The sequence below is a fragment of the Melopsittacus undulatus genome, chromosome 4 (genome assembly GCF_012275295.1).
Source record: "Melopsittacus undulatus isolate bMelUnd1 chromosome 4, bMelUnd1.mat.Z, whole genome shotgun sequence".
Classification (NCBI taxonomy): domain Eukaryota; kingdom Metazoa; phylum Chordata; class Aves; order Psittaciformes; family Psittaculidae; genus Melopsittacus; species Melopsittacus undulatus.
Window position 1 is genome coordinate 77,450,613 of NC_047530.1, and position 16,997 is coordinate 77,467,609.

Genomic DNA, 16,997 nt, shown 5'->3' on the forward strand with positions numbered 1-16,997 from the left:
ACACACTCCCCAAAACAATCCCCAGAAACCGAACAATTTCTGCTGATGATAATTAATGCTTTTTTTTCAAACACCTGTTTTACCCTTCCTGATGAGCCAGTCCTGTAGTGCTGTTCCCAAGCAGACTCCTATCCTTCAGTGCTATTTTCTATGTGAACACAGACATGCCCTAATTACACTGGTTTTGAAATTGGCCATTTTCAAAGATATTTACAGCTGGTGAACTGTGGAAGCATTGAAGTTTTCAAAGATCCCTTAAGAATCTTTTTCACATATTTTCTTTTCTCAATCTCTCATCCTTCCAAACAGATATTAACATTTCTAGCCTAATAAAACTTTAAAAAAAAAATCAGTCTTTAAAAAAAGCAAATGTAAAAATGTACACTGTGAAATCTCCAAATTTTTTTGCATAACTATAGGGGAATGTCTCATGTAATGTTCCCTAGGAACACAAAACACATCTAATTTTAAGAGCAAGTTATCCCTCATCCTCCATTATTTTTTTTCTTAAAAGTATCTTTGGTTTCAAATGTAGCAGTTAGGAAAAACAACCAGCAGTACTTTCAGACACTACATATTCCCTAACAAGTATTACGGTTTTCTAGCTGAAAACAATCTATTTAAAATGTTTTGTTCTTCTTCACAATATGAAAAACTTTCAGAAATGGGAAAATTGCTACACTGAAAGAGCTGAATTGTACGGAAAGTGTTGTCAGGAAGAGAAACTAAATTATCTAAACTAACTATGATAATAATTCATACATAGTCCAAAACAGAAATAGGAAAATAGCTCCTAATTATTGACGATTACTGTAATTTTATATATTGCTTGCAAGAAGTGTAGTTTAAGTCATTGAAGTTATTAATTTGACAATGATTTCTTAATGGTATGCATTTGTCAAGGAGTAAGTTTTTAAAGACAGGGTTTAAGGAAATTAGAACAAAATGTTAGGAAATGTCTTTATCAAAAGCTGGGAACTGAACTGACACAATTTTTTATCTGTCAATATGTATGTTTTCATTTTGCTAGAAATTGTCTAAAACCAGTGTTGTGTTCTGATGGTATCTAAATTTTGCAAGTAACAGGTGTTTTAAAAAAAACCTAAATCTTTCAAAGCACTTGAAACAGTTTCTAAACCTTAAGCTCATTATTAAAGATTAACCCATTTTATTATTTTCTATTCATTCATCCTCTTACGAATTGGAAGGGACATTAGTTATTTTTGCACATTAACTGTATTTAAAATTGTCTTTACATTATGGTTAAAGTTACATCCTTTACTATTTTACATTATTTACTATTTACATTGTTTTACTTCTGAATATTTAATAGGAACGATTTTATGAGAAGAATTCTCCAAATATATAAAATTACGTTTGGATTCAAGTTAGCTAAGTGTAGGACTATAAAAGATTTTTCTTTTATTTTGATTTACAGGTACTAATATTTGTTCCAAGAATAATGGTGGATGTCATCAACTTTGCCTTTATCGGGGAAATGCACGGAGAACATGTGCTTGTGCACATGGCTATCTTGCAGAAGATGGAATTACTTGCCTTAGACATGAAGGCTACCTGTTGTACTCAGGAAGGACAATATTAAAAAGTATACATATTTCAGATGAAAACAACTTAAATTCACCAGTGAGGCCATATGAAAATCCGGAGTACTTCAAAAATGTGATAGCTCTTGCTTTTGACTACAGTCTGAAAGGAAGAGGTACAAATCGCATATTCTTCAGTGATGCACACTTTGGAAATATACAAGTCATTAAAGACAACTGGACAGGCAGAAAAGTGCTTATTGAAAGTAAGTAAAGAAAATATTTACTTATATTTTATATATAAGTATATATATATTTATATATATTTATATATATTTTTAATATATAAGTATATATATATTTATATATATACTTATATATATATATTTTATTTCAATAAACTCCCTTTCAATTTACCTCCCATATGCAAATAGGCTGAGAAAGTTGGGGCTGTTCAGCCCGGAGAAGAGAAGACTGCGTGGAGATCTCATAGCAGCCTTCCAGTATCTGAAGGGGGGCTATAGGGGTGCTGGGGATGGACTATTCATTAGGGACTGTAGTGATAGGACAAGGGGTAATGGGTTAAAATTTAAGCAGGGAAAGTTTCAGTAAAATCTTCAGAGGATTTGGCACTGAAATCTTTATCAACAAAGTCTAACATAACTTTAATAGAAGGTGTAAGTAATAGTTATCATATTTAATCTTCATAAAACTAGAATTCAAGGAAAACCTGAATGTGAATGTGTAAGAAATGTATCCTTAATGCTAAACATCCAAAAATCTGTGCTACAGATATCTAAGTTCTAAAAACTTCTGTTGTCTCTTTTTTCTATTCCAATTTAATTGTTGTAAAATATGTAGTAAACCTCATTCATCTGCAGTAAGTTACCAGATGCACGTATTTACTGTGTTTCTTCTTTTCTACATAATTTTTGACTGCTGTGTGGGTTTTTTGGATGCTGGAGTTAATATCAGTAACTGTTCTCCAAAACTGAAGTGTTGTCTAGTTTTTGCTCCTTATGTGTGTGGATGGTGCTCGTCTGAATTTCTGATGTCATATATTGCCTATGGCATTGCTACATTTAGCTATTTATTTGGGTCAAGCAGTATAATAACAAGGCTAAAGGAAGTGATTAGGAATAATGGAAGTACATCTGATGTGGAACATACCACCCTTTGCTGTTGCATGTTAATGAAGTATTTTTAGAAAAGAAAGAAGATAAACAGCTGCAAACAGATAAAATATTATTCAGCCACTGACATTGGATAATTTTATCCTGCAGCTCAGCTCTGTGGTTCTGGGAAGGTATTCATGGTCATGAAAAACTGTTGACAGTAATGAACAGAAAAGCATTTGTCAGATATGATAAAAGATCCTTTACTTTTTTAATGTGAGTTTTTGTGCGTATGTTAGAGGCATTAATGTTCTCTCTATTAAGATATGGTAAAAAGAAACTAAACAATGTTGTCAAGATGTTTTCATTACTCCTAGGGCAGCGTCAAAACCTGGGGATTCAGACTTGTAGTTAGCTGTGCAAAAGACACTAACAGCTCACAAAATGTGCAGTGCCAACTTACAACCATTATCCTTAATCCTTGTGTAATAGGAAGAGATTGAAAATATTACGTGAAAAGCCATTGGAAGTAGACAAAGAGAAGAAATAAGGTACTGGAGAAGCATCAGTGCAGATACAAATTGTTTTTTAGAACAATAAAGTGTTCCCCATTACTCTATAATAGGTGGTTGTACAAGAGCTGAAGACATCTCATAACACATAGTTGATAATTACAGTTTTAAGGAATTGTTAGGAAGTTGCTCCTACCTGTAATCTTAATATGCCTGATTTCATTTTTCATTAGCAGACCCAGCACTCTGAGTAATAGAATGTCAGATGAAATTTTGTCTCCTTGCAAAAAATTTAACTGTGTATTTTCTTGGGATGTATTTGTGAACTATGGTCTTTGTTTTCGAGAAATGTTTTTCACTGCAAATTGCAAGGGATAACACATCCCAGTATATGTTAGCTTATTGTTCTCCTTCATGTGTTTTAAATCCCTTTTCTTTATGTTGAGTCATTAAACTGGTATTTTTGTACTACATACTGTTCCTTTCCACAGTCTGCACGTGATTTTTTTTTCTCACTGTAAACAGGAGGCAGTTTGAGACTGCTTGATATAGTGGAAGTATTTGACCAACAGTGATACCTGAAGAAAAAAGCAGTGATAAGACTGGTTAACACCAGTGATTTCATTCATCAGAAGACATAAAATTTTCTGATTTCAATTTTAACTGTGTGTGTTACATAGAAACTAAATGAAATTCATCTGAGAGATTAAAAAATAACATCTTCAGTGTTCATTTTGCTTTTTTTCCTCAAATTTATTAGTATGCATCTGTATAAAGTTTTACTTTATTAGGAAGAGATTCAAAACCACATTGCAAGTATTTAGTGTAGTTATTAACAATTTTACACTCACTTCCTCCCTCATTAAGTTGAAGCCTAGAAATCATGCAAACTCTTACTCATTATTTGACTCAGAGAAAATAGAGCACACTATATGCAAGATACTGTTATCCCAGATTTTTACTTCTCTGAATGTAGATCTGCACATAAAAATCCATCAGCTGATCTCACTGAGATCAGTTACATCCCACTCAAGCCTAACACCTTTGTGAACTTTTCTGCACTCTAAAAACAGTTAAGATATATAGAACCCTTTGTTAAACACATTTTCAGTACACTAAAAACAGATTTACAACTCACAAGCAAACCATTATCTAGCATGTTTTTAGCTCACTGAGAACAGATTTACTACTAGGAAACAACCCATTATCTAACATGTTTCGAGTTCCCTGAAAACAGATTTACAACCCATCCACAAGCTATTATCCAACATAGTTCCAACTCACTGAATATTGATTTAGAATTCATAAACAACCCATTATCTGACAAATTTTCACCTCACTGAACAGATTTGTAACTCATAAACAACCTATTAGCTAGCACATTTTCGGCTTAGGGAAAGTAGATTTACAGCACATCAACAACTTTATCTAACTTGTTCCAGTTCACTGAAATCAGATTCAAACTCAGGGAGAACCCAGGAAGAAAAAATAACAACAGCATGTAGGATGTGCATAGTCTGCCCTAACACATTTTTTTTTTTTTTTGTGCAGAGTAGGTTTTTGGTGTGGATTCTTTTTTTATCTCTGAACACTGCTGTTAAAATGAGCATTATTTCCTTTGGTCAGTAGGGTCTCCTTTCTTATAAGTAACTTCATAGGGTCAATCTTTTGTGATTGCCAATTAAAAAAAAATACCTTCTTCTTGTGTGATTTTTCACAAATAGGTTTTTGGGTGGTGAATTCAGTATCATCATTTCATTACTGTAGCATCATATACAGCTTAATCCAGTCTGTAGACATTTTTAAAATTAACTTATTGATGGAGCAACCTATTAAAATATGTTGTGACATGACTACCATGTATGGTCACAGTCTTTTAGTCTCAGTCTTTCCTTCCAAAAAGAGTGTGAGATGTTACATTTTACCACCTTGCTTGCTTTAAGTACATGTTTTGAGGAGTACTAGGCTGAGGGAAAGAGGTACTTACTGTGGAGTCCACACCCACTGATTTCTTTGTAGCCTTCTGCTGTTTCATTTTGCATCTATGCAAATGCACTTGCACAAACTAGACAGCTTCTACTTCTAACCTGTAACTGAAGCTAGCTGTATGTGTGCTGTTGTGTCCTGTTGTGTTGCAAAAGCTTCATGAAGCTAAGGCAAAATGTGCAAGAGCTTTCATGACATTTCTATTTTTCATTGTCAGTGGCAGCCCTTTGTGAAATAGAACACAGCCACAGGGATTATAGTTGGAAAATTCATTTTATATGTATTGTATATAATAATAATAATATATATCATCTACCTGGACTTGTGCAAAATGTTCGACACTGTGCCACACGACATCCTTGTCCCTAAATTTGGAGAGACATCAATTTGATAGGTGGACCACTTGGTGGATAAAGAACTGGCTGGATGGCCACATGCAAAGAGTTGTGGTCAATGGCTCAATGTCCAGCTGGAGACCAGTAACGAGTGGTGTCCCTCAGGGATCAGTTTTGGGACCAGTCTTGTTCAACATCTTTGTTGATGACATGGACAGAGAATGCCATCCAGAGGGACCTCAATGTGCTTGTGAGGTGGGCTGATGCCAGTCTCATGAAGTTTAACTCTTGATAAGTGCAAGGTCCTACACCTGGGTCAGAGCAATCCCAGGCACAGCTACAGGTTGGGCAGAGAAGAGATTGAGAGCAGCCCTGGGGAGAAGGACTTGGGGGTGTTGCTTGATGAGAAAATTAACATAAGCTGGCTTCATTGTGCGCTAGGAGCCCAGAAAGCCAACTGTATCCTGGGCTGCATCAAAAGGAGCGTGACCAGCAGGTCAAAGGACGTGATCCTGCCCCTCTACTCTGCTCTCATGAGACTCCACCTGGAGTATTGTGTGCAGTTCTGGTGTCCTCAACATAAAAAGGACATGGAACTGTTGGAACAAATCCAGAGGAGGGCCATGAGGATGATCAGGGGGCTGGAGCACCTCCCATATGAGGATAGGCTAAGAAAGGTGGGGCTGTTCAGCCTGGAGAAGAGAAGGCTGCGTGGAGACCTCATAAGCAGCCTTCCAGTATCTGAAGGGGGGCTATAGGGATGCTGGTGAGGGACTCTTCATTAGGGACTGTAGTGACAGGACAAGGATTAATGGGTTAAACTGAGGAAATTTGGATTGGATATAAGGAAGAAATTCTTTCCTGTAAGGGTAGTGTGACACTGGAAAGGGTTGCCCAGGGAAATTGTGAATGCTCCATCTGTGTTGATGTTCAAGGCCAGGTTGGACGAAGCCTTGGGTGGCATGGTTTAATGTGAGGTGTCCCTCCCCATGGCAGGGGGGTTGGAACTAGATGATCTTAAGGTCCTTTCCAACCCTAACTATTCTGTGATTTTATATATATATATATATATATATATATATATATATATATATATATATACACACACATTCTTTGTTCTTCCAGGTTTAGGAATCATACAGGATTCAAACTGCAGAAAAGGGTTGGGTTTTAGGTTGGGATTTTTTTCATTTCACATAAGCTTTCTGGAGCTTTTGATAGTCATAACTGTTGCCTCAACAAATCAAATCCTAATTTATTTGGTAGTCTAAAGGAGATTTGGGAAGATTGCATGTGCTTTTGAACTTGTTTTACATTTAATTGTATCCTCCTGTGGACCATAGGTTTTGTTGAAAATTGAAAGAAGGCATCAAATATGAAAAGAGGTACACAAGGTAAGAAATTTAGATGGAAGTGACACAGCTTAAATCAATATGTTGAGGTTGCCATTTCTGAATAAGCGTTATAATTTCTTTGCAGCCCTACCAGGACTAGACCATCTAACTGTTCTCAGTCTCTCTGGGAGAATTTGTTACTGAAAACTTAGGGTAAAGAGAGGTAATGTATCAGTATACAGAAAGAACAGAAATCAGTAGCAGTTAAAGGCATTGACTTCTTAAAAATTGCTAGGTTATCAGTTTCATTTGGTCTCTTCTTCTCTGAATGAGAGTCCGGGGAGAATTTTGCACTTGTTTATTTTGTCGTTAGTCACTTTTAGCCAGACCAGCACTTATTTCAAACTTCTGAACCAGTTTGTTTAGTATTTAAACTGGAAGCCATTTCAAAGGCACTGTGATAAGCACATGTGATGTACTTTAAAAAACTTTATAGTTTTGGATAGACCTATTTTTCCTCTGTAAGTATTTTTTAAGGAGATTGAAACACCTGAAAATGAAAATGTTTCAACAGAAGCAAGCATCTGATATATGAGTTTTTTTGGTATTATATGCTTATACCCTCTCATATTGCTTCTTCCACTGACTGTTGTTATGTCAACTGATAAATGACAAGTTAATTTTATTTTTAATGTTGTGATGATCTGAACAGAGATTTCTTCCACCTGGGATTAGAGGTTTCAAATTGTCTCAGAGAAAGTCTGTGGAAGATAATATGTTGTTCAAATAGTAGATTCATTGTGATTTTGATGGAGCAAAGAACTAATGGGCGCCTTCATTAAATTACTGTTATGAAGACCAGTGTGCTAAACTTCTTGTTTCATGTGACACGTAAGATAATTACCACTGTGGCTTTACCCATTAAGCTAAAAAATGCAGTACATTTGATGGGATAAAAGTATGCATTTTTTCTTTTCCAGTGCCCAAGACTGAGGCCTAATTTGCAAATCACTTGACAAAATTCTCTTCTTTACTTCGGTATCCTTCCTTCTCTGCCTGACTAGAAGCAGAGTGCCAGAGTATTGCTTTCATTCTTCCTTTTCTGGTGAACATGGCATTGTGTAACAGCAGCTCTGAAAAAGTCTAAAATTTCTATTGGCTGAGAATGGAGAAAAGACCATCTTAAGCCATCTCTGTGATAAACCATCTTTGTGAGCTATCTCTGATCACAGTAAAAATGTAAATTAAGAGTAGCTTTAGACAGCAGATGACGTGCTAGTGGATAGCTAATTTGCAGTTGGTAGCAAGACGTTGCCTCATAGTATTTCATTTCTGGAGACTGCTTTTTGTTGTCTGAAGTTGTGTCAAACTTATGTTTATACAAGGAAGAGTTTTTTTTTTTAACTAAGGCTCAGTTTCTAAGCTAATAATGCAGTCTTCTTTATTTTTTTCTTTTCTTTCTTTTATCATAGGTAAAAGCTTGAGGTAATCTATTCATTAGCCAAAGCCTGACACAGTACATCTGCAGAAAAAACAGTGCAGCATTGAAGTAAGTTTAATGTAGTGGCATAACATTAGACAGAAGACCAATAAGGGAGTTAGAAACTAAAGAAATTAGAGGAAAAAAAAAGGGGGAGGAAAAGCAAATGAATGCAAATGAGAGGGAGAAAAAGTATTAAGATGAGATAGTTTCAATGAGCTGTTTTTTTTTCTCTATCTGTAAATAATGGCGCTGACATTCTGCCAGTGTAAGGTCTTTCACAACACAAAAGGAGGTTTTGCATGAGAAAATGCTGCTTCTGTTTTGAACCTTAGGCACTAGTGTCTATAGAAGGTACAAACCTTTTTACTGCTAACTTCAAATGTCACATCCTGTGATGTATTGTAAGTATGAATCTTTTAAAGGTGTTCCAACGTGTGCTACTATTCTTTCTAACTAAAGGGGTCCAATTTTACTGTCAAAAAGGCATTTATGTTCCCATTTCTCTTACAGAGCATTAAATTTGGTGCATTGTATGAAACCCTTTTAGTTTTTGAGCTTTTTTCTCCAAAAAAGAAATTTTTACTCTCTTAAAAATAAATACTTTAATATTGTTGCTTTTCATTTCGTAAATGAATTGGATTCATTATAATTCTGTGTATAGGAATATGGGTCCAGTGATTTTTCACTTTTCAAAGGAGGGAAAGTGAAAGGCTATGGTTAAGTCCTAGGACATTTAAGTAGTAAAAGCTAAAATTTATTACAAGTGCAGCTTTGTTAGTGAAAAGCAAAATGTCTAGTTTATCACAATATTTTTTCTCAATGTGGCTGCATAAAAGGATAAAATTTATGAGCTGTTGCTATATATGGATAAAGTTTACTAAGTTTATTAAGCAATCGTTGTGTAGAAATACATATTTGTAGAATATTTCATGCTTTATTTAGCTGTTCCTGTGTTTGAAACTCTGAAGTGTGCTCCTGACAAGAGCTGATTTACACTGATATTTCCATTCAGTGTTTCCTGAGCATTCACAGCATCAGTATTAAGGAAAGGTCCTTCTCCCTACCAAACTTAAGATTTTTCATGAAGAATTAATACTGTTTGTGACAGCTTCAACTTTACATGTTGCCCCTACATTTTTATTGGTGTAAGTATTTGTTTATGAAAGTTTTTACATCAGCAGCCGTGGCTTAGTTGCATGAAACACTAAACTATATTTGGTGAATTCTCAAAGCTATACAGAGGATCATCTCTTGACTTAATATATTTTACCTTTTTAATTATTATTATGAAGAATAAGGTGCTCCAGCAAATATTATTAGTTTATTGGGCAAGTCTGACATTAATGCTTCTAAAATCTCTGTAGTGTTTGATTGTACTTCAACAGTAATGGAAAAAAATGTGATTATATATATTCATTAGAAAGCTTATTTGTCTTAGGGTAGTCAGGGTAGTCATTCAACTTGTAATATTTTAAATGTGGTAAGGGTTAGGGTTAGACTCTTTTTGAGTTTTCATGGAGTAGATAAAGAGATAGATAATGTGGGCTCCTGTAATTAGAAAAAATCTTCTATGACAATTTGTTGTGGTTTAAAACCCAATCATACAGTCTCTCTCTCATCCCCCATCCCTCTTTCTTTCCTTCCCTCCCCTCCCCCACCCCACTCCCTGAGGGATGGGGAGAATCAAAAGAATGCAACACCCACGGGCTGAGACAAGAGCAATCCAGCAACCAAGGCACAACACAAATCACCACTGCTACCACCAATAATAATAATGATAAGGGAAATAACAAGGGAAGAGAATACAATAACACCCACTGAAATGAGCCCGACCCAGAAGAGAGCGGGTAACCCCAGTTACCTCCCCGGGCATGACGTGCTGTAGTATGGAATACCTCTTTGGCTAGTTTGGGTCAGGTGTCCTGTCTCTGCAGAGCATGAGACTCACAAAGTCCTTGGTCAGAGTAAACATTACTGTGCAACAACTAAAACCATCGGTGTTATCAGCTCTGTTCCTAGGCTGAAAGTCAAAACACAGTGCAGCACAAGCTACTAAGAAGGAGAAAAATTGCTGCTGCTAAACCCAGGACACAATTGTTGATATTTTAAAAAATCTAGTGTCTAATAAAACACTTCTGACTCTGTATGTTAGCTATTCATTCTAAAAGGCTTTCTGCTTTTAAAGCCTCTTGCGCATGGATATTTTAACTGTATTGAAGTAATGCTATTATAACACTTGTTAACTGATGATACTCTGAACTATACTGAGAGGGGTACAGATAACATTTATACAAAATACTATTATTTTTCTAAGTTGTTGAGTTACCTATATTTCCTGAAGTATGTGATGTATCATTATTCTTTTGCCACATTATTCCACACTGACCCTAAACGTAATCAGAGAGTAAGTTCTATTTAAGGTAACAGAGGACAGTATAATGCAAGTTTACATTTCTGTGGTTTTCTTCAACAAGCTGTCAGGCAACAGCTATAGAAGGGTTATATCCTTTGTTGCAAAAAAAAAGCAATTTGAGGTAGGTAAAGATTTCCACATAAAAAGCTGTTGGTTACTTTCTTCCCCCATGATAAAAAGGGATAAACCGTTCTTTGAAGGAATATATTATAGTCCACAAGAATGAAGACAATAAATACATAATTATATTCAGCAACAGAAACACGACTTGATTTTTAAAAGCTGATTATCAAGGCAAATTAAGATGATTCTATGTACTGTGACTTAACTAATGTGGTTTTTAAATGTTGTTACTTTGGAGCTAAAAAGAAACCCAGCATTCATGCTTAAATAGAAATAGATCTGTAACAACCTTACAGTTTTCAAAGTCACTATTTTCCATATTTTAAAGAGTATGTTCAGGTAAAAATGACCAAAAAAGTAGTGACATATTTTCTGTTCTCTCATGAGTTTCTGAGCTCATCTGTTTGAGCAAAATGCAGAAAACCCACCAGTGCTGGTAGGGGACAAAAAAAAAAATTAAATTCAGGTAGTCTAAAATCAAAATGCTGCTATGAATTATCAATTTCTTGATGTGCACCTTGTGCAGGTCTCTGCCTGAATATCTAAAATTTATAAGAGTGAATAATGTATTTCTTTGAATCTCAAAAATGAAATTAAAAATTAAGTTTTCTAGAACTACTGAATGAAATTCTGATTGATCCTTTCAGGATCAACTTTTTCTTCTGATATCTCTGTGCTATTTGCATCACTAGGGCTCCCTAAATTCTAACCACAAAGTAGTGAGCATGCAGATATTCATAAAGCATTGATAGGTCACCTGCTTTCAAAGATCCAGATTTGCCCAGAAGTGCAGACCTACCTTGTCTAGCTCAAAACTGGGCATCACCACTCTTGTACCGCAGGTATGTTGAATCAATATCTAGTGCACTTCATTGCACAGAAATACCATCCGCATCCGTCTATTCCATACTATTCGGTTGGTTAGTTCATCTAAGTATGATTAAAGTCATCAACTGCAGGTTAGGTTTGGACTCTTTTTCATGCTAAGAGCAAGTGGTGGTAGCACAAGGGGTAGTGTCTTTAAAACTGGAAGAAGAAAGATTTAGATTCAATATTGGGAAAAAGTTATTTCCCTTGAGTGTGGTGAGACACTGGAAGAGGTTGCCTGGAGAAGCTGTGGATGCCCCATCCCTGGAAGTGTTCAAGTGGATGGGGCTTTGAGCAATCTGGTCTAGTGGAAGGTGTCCCTGCCCATAGCAGAGGGGTTGGAACTAGATGGCCTTTATGCTCCCTTCCAATCCAAACCGTTCTATGGTATGAACTCAAGCTTTTGTACTTGGAGAGAACTGCAAATTAGCCTTTCCTATAAGGTCCCTTCCAACCCAAAACCATTCTGTGATATAATACAATTCATCGGGTGTTTTGTAAAGACCTTCATAAGTTCACTGTTGGACTATAAATATCCTGCTACTTAGGCATCTGCCTGTCTTCAACACTGTACTTATTTCACAAATACAGAAATTATATACAATATTTTATTTATCTTCATTGGCGTAGACTAAAGTAATGTTATAAAGCCAGAGAGCTATTTGCGTGGTATTTTCTGAATGTATTAGAAATATTTCTTGAGCAATTATTCAGTATTTCTATTCTCATTTTCATTTGCATGCAGACTGATCTTTTAATTGTCATTAGGAAGACACCAAACAGTTTGTGAGATACGAGATACTTTCTAAGAAAAAAAGGGTAATTTTTTTCTGGATTCTAAAAACATAATTTAGAACTTATGGTTTTCTAAAATTATTTTACTTTAGACTATTCCCAACAAATCTTTATTCTTTCCAGTGGTGGTTACTAAAGAAAGTTTGAAGGAATAATAAGATTACATACATGAGATGTTCACAGTATCTTGAAGTTAAGTCAGTTTTTGCCTTGAAGAACTCAAAGTCTTTGTTCATACTATCTTACTAATGATATTTAATTCGTAATAGAGCACAGCATGGGTTTATATTTTGAAAAGAAAGAAAATTATGCAAATATTTGCCCACTTCAGCAAACTTTACATGTGCTCTGAAATAAAATAATAGTCTAAATAGGACAATGAAATAAATGGTTATCACAGTTCAGAGTTCTTTATGCCATACTTTATATTTAAGATTTTTGTTATGGTAGAATGTATGGTGGCTTTTTTTTTTTTACATGTGACTGACAGAAGCAATTAAAAAAATAAATCTCCTAATTTTTGAGACAAATGGAACTCACCTTTTTTTTCCTTTTTTTTTTCCTTTTAATTACAACTTGTGTTTGTCTTGAAATTTTTGTCTGGCAAGTGGCTTCCTGCTTTATAGTACTTGTGTAGCAAAGGAGAAGGGTAAATGATAATTTGAAGTCCTAATTGTGCAGTCAGATTTGTAGACATAAACGCTTTTCTTCCTGTGCTTTATTGCTTGCGAGGAACTTTTCACCTCAGATGTAATGGTGACCACCTGTTATCTATCACCATAATCTTACAAAAACAGATTGACAGAAAGCAGTATCGTCTCTTGTGACCAATTTTTTATAACAATTGCAGGCTATATCCTGAAAGGTAAACTGTGAAAACCGATGCAGAGAATGAATAAAGATCAAACAGGTGCCTAATGTTAAGTACTGAACATCAAAGTCTTCAAAATTCTTATATCGAAGTGCTGTTTATACTTAATATATTACTTTGATGGCTTTTCAGTATTAAAAAAAAAATATGTTGGCAGTTGTTCTTGCTTTACAACTTTGATAAAGAAAATAAGTTGAAAAAACATGAAATTAAAGAAAAATTGTAATTTAACTGGTGCAACTGGAATTGTTTTGAAGGAAGAGGAGATAAAAATGTAGGAAAGAGGAACAGTGTATACATTACCAAAACTCAGTGGCTACAGCTATTAGATAATTTAAACTTTTATGTCCTGTAGGATTTTTATTTTCTGTTTGCAGTAATGAGGGAGCTCTAATCTGAGTTCTTCAGTTATTGATTTGTTGCTTGCCTGTTCCCTAGGAAAGTCAGATGAAGATCAGCATGACAATATTTATAGGCTGCATCTCATCTGTGGTATGCAATCCATCTTCGTTAAGTTCAGTAAAAGTGATAGATAGCATTTGGCAACGCAATGATGTGATCACTCTACCATTGCCTTTGTAAATCATAAGCTGTTGCATTCTCTTGTGTAGATATTTAATCAGTTATACACCCCATTACTGATTTAATTCAGAATGTCAGTGGCAGGTGAATAATGTAAGTATTTGTATATTAATATCATATTGTATTAATGTTCCTTTCATTTAAGTATGCTATTCTTGTGAAAATCATAAACTGTTTCTTCATGGCTAGAATAAATTTAATCAGTGCTGTAGGCATCTAATGCCATCAGTGTTTTAATTCAATATGTCAGTGAAACAAATGTGTTTCTTTTCATTTCCAGTTTCTTTATGCTTTACTAATTCAGAATATTATATGATGCTGTGAAAATATGAAGCAGAGGGTAGACAAATTGCTAAGTTTTATCGTGTCAATAGACTTTGGGACTGGATCCCCCAATTATAGCACCAGAGAGGATGAGTACATATTTCTGATTTTTTTTTAAGTAGCTGAATAGCTAATGACAAATTAATTTAAAAAAAAGAGTGCTTTACAGTATTTCATAGTTAGGTGTGAAATAAGAAAATATAAAATATCAGTGCAAACTGGTAATGATAGAATAGTAGAATGCAGTCGCTTTGGAATCTTCTCCAGCGTCCTGTCTTTGGCAATATGAAGTTGCTTGAAGATTTTGCTTTTAAGGAACCACGTGCAAGTGGATAGAGGGTCATTCTGGGACCATTTCTATCCTCACTTGGCACCTGTTTTAATATTGGTAAAAGGGCTTGTATGAAATTTGTGATTCTTTACTAACCTCTAGAAAAAAAAGTTTACTAACTTAGAAACTAACAAAACCTGTTAGCACTGATAACTTAATATGTTGAAGATTTGCCTGAGAAGTGTACTGGTGGTACTTCATACTCAAGCTAATAAGAAGAAAGTTAGTTGTATTTTCTGTTATAAGAATTTATCTAAATGTTGGATCACTCCAACACCTACTCTCTAAGTCTTACACCATTGACTTTAAAACTACGTTACTTACAGATTTCCACCAGTATGAAATGAGTCTTGTCTGTATTGGTGGAGTTCTCAACTCTGTAAGTAATATGATAAAGCTAAAAGTTTCTTGGCATATAAAAGACTGTGCTTGGTATAAATACTCCAGGATTTATACTTTTGATGGAGCTAAGCAAGTGCTCTTGGCATGTGTTTGCAGCAGACAGTTTTATCTTTAATTAATGATTGGGTTGTGGTTTTTTGATTGTTTGGTTTTGGTTTGGTTTTTTTTTTCTAACATCAAGGCAATTGAATTACACTGATTTTTATTTTTAAATGAAAAGCATATATTTGTTTACTCTGGATTTTTGTGTTTGTGGTCTTTATAAAACCATTAGCATTCACAGAATTGTCACCTGAACCTTTTGATGCTTTCAGATTTAATTTGCTTACCTTATAAGGAACCCTCTCTTTTTTAAAAAGCATACATACGTCAAGCAGTTCCTGAAGTTTTACTTCTAATAAAACATCTCCTGAATTGGATATCTGTTATTTGATTTCAGGCAGCTTTCACAGTCTGATTCTGTTCCAGTCTGATTTTCAGATTTCTTTCCAGTCTCAGTCTTACTCACTGAAATTCCCATTAATATTGTTAACAACAGTATTGCTTTTTAATAATAATTAACAATTTTTATAATAATCTTTATAATTTTAATAATATTATCTTTTGTCTATTACAGGAGAGTTTAGGGCTATGTTGTATAAGCAGTTTGCTTTCAAATACCTTGACAGATTCAAACAAGAAACTAAAGAAAGAAAGCTGAAGTTGATATATATTCAAGAGGTCACATGAGGGATGTGATTCTTTTTTTTTTCTGATTGTTGTCTTTCAAATGAAGAGCATGATTTGCAGCAAACCTTAGTTATATCCTCACTTCCTAAGGGTTATGTCTTTAACCACAAGGCAAAGACTTGATTAAATTTTCCTAAAAACTTCCCTAAAAAAGATGGAGAAACACTCAACATTCACAGATATGAAAGGCATAAAACAGTGCTAATGTTCTGGATAGTAAACAAGACAGTAAAAATGTTCTGATGTTTTGTTCCTTATAAATAAAGTGCAGAATTGGTCAGACAATGTCTTCTGTTGTAAGTCACAGAATATTCTGAGTTAGGAGGAACCCATAAAGATCATTGAGACCAACTCCTGACTCCACGCAGAGAGACCTGAGAGTTAAACTGTGTATCTAAGATCATATTCTGAATTACATCTGACAGCATTGCTTTTAGATTGGAGAATTGTAAGCAGCGGTGACTTGGGATTCAGTATATAATTTTAATGGAATTTAGTAGATTAAGTTAAAATTGTATTTTTGCTCTTTATCATGTATCACACTTACTAAGATTTTGTTTAATTTCACATTTAGTGGAAGATTTGCAAGAAGTAACTAAGAAGTGTATCAGAGCCTGTATCTAAACTGTACAGACTTGCGCCCCTGGGAGCAATGCCTGGGCCAGAAGCAGTGTGGTTCATGTATGCAGTTCTCGGCCTGGTGCCCCTAAGATGATTTGTGCAGTCCAAGTTTCCTTTAAAACCTTCACTATATCTCAGTATGGTTTAGATGCTTAAAATTCAGAGTAAAGTAATAAGGCAACAAAATACTGCATTTGAACAAAGAATACATGTAACCTTATTAATCTTTATTAAAAATCCTATCAAAAGAGTTATCTTTGCAGTTCTCAGAAGTTCTAAAATTTTCAAGTTGCCTTCAATGCCATTTTTGAAGTTAAATTCAGTTGCTTTTTTGAGTGGTAAAGATATCTTTTTTCATAAATGCTCCTTCATAAGCAGGAAAATTCTTTCTATGTATATTCACCTCCCTTTAGGAAGTGTCATCTCATTATTTTTATTCTTTCTTCTTTAGGACAAGTCATTGAGTTGTCTTTACAGATACGTCATGAAAATGTAGTCAGAAGATATCCAAATGCTTTAGAGATATAAAAACCTGATAAATAGTCACTTGTCTCATAATTTTGATTTATTTGCCTCATAGTTTTGGTTTAGTATTAGCACTTTCAATGTGATCAAACTTATTTTGGGACT

At 34.7% G+C, this 16,997-nt stretch overlaps 1 protein-coding gene across 1 annotated transcript in view; it reads left to right on the forward strand.

Moving 5' to 3' along the window:
- Positions 1-16,997, forward strand: part of LRP1B (LDL receptor related protein 1B) — a 565,080-nt gene that overhangs the window by 387,638 nt on the left and 160,445 nt on the right. Inside the window, exon 41 of the mRNA XM_034061327.1 lies at positions 1,439-1,810. Within this exon, the coding sequence (XP_033917218.1) occupies positions 1,439-1,810 (372 nt within the window). The remainder of the gene's footprint in view (positions 1-1,438; positions 1,811-16,997) is intronic.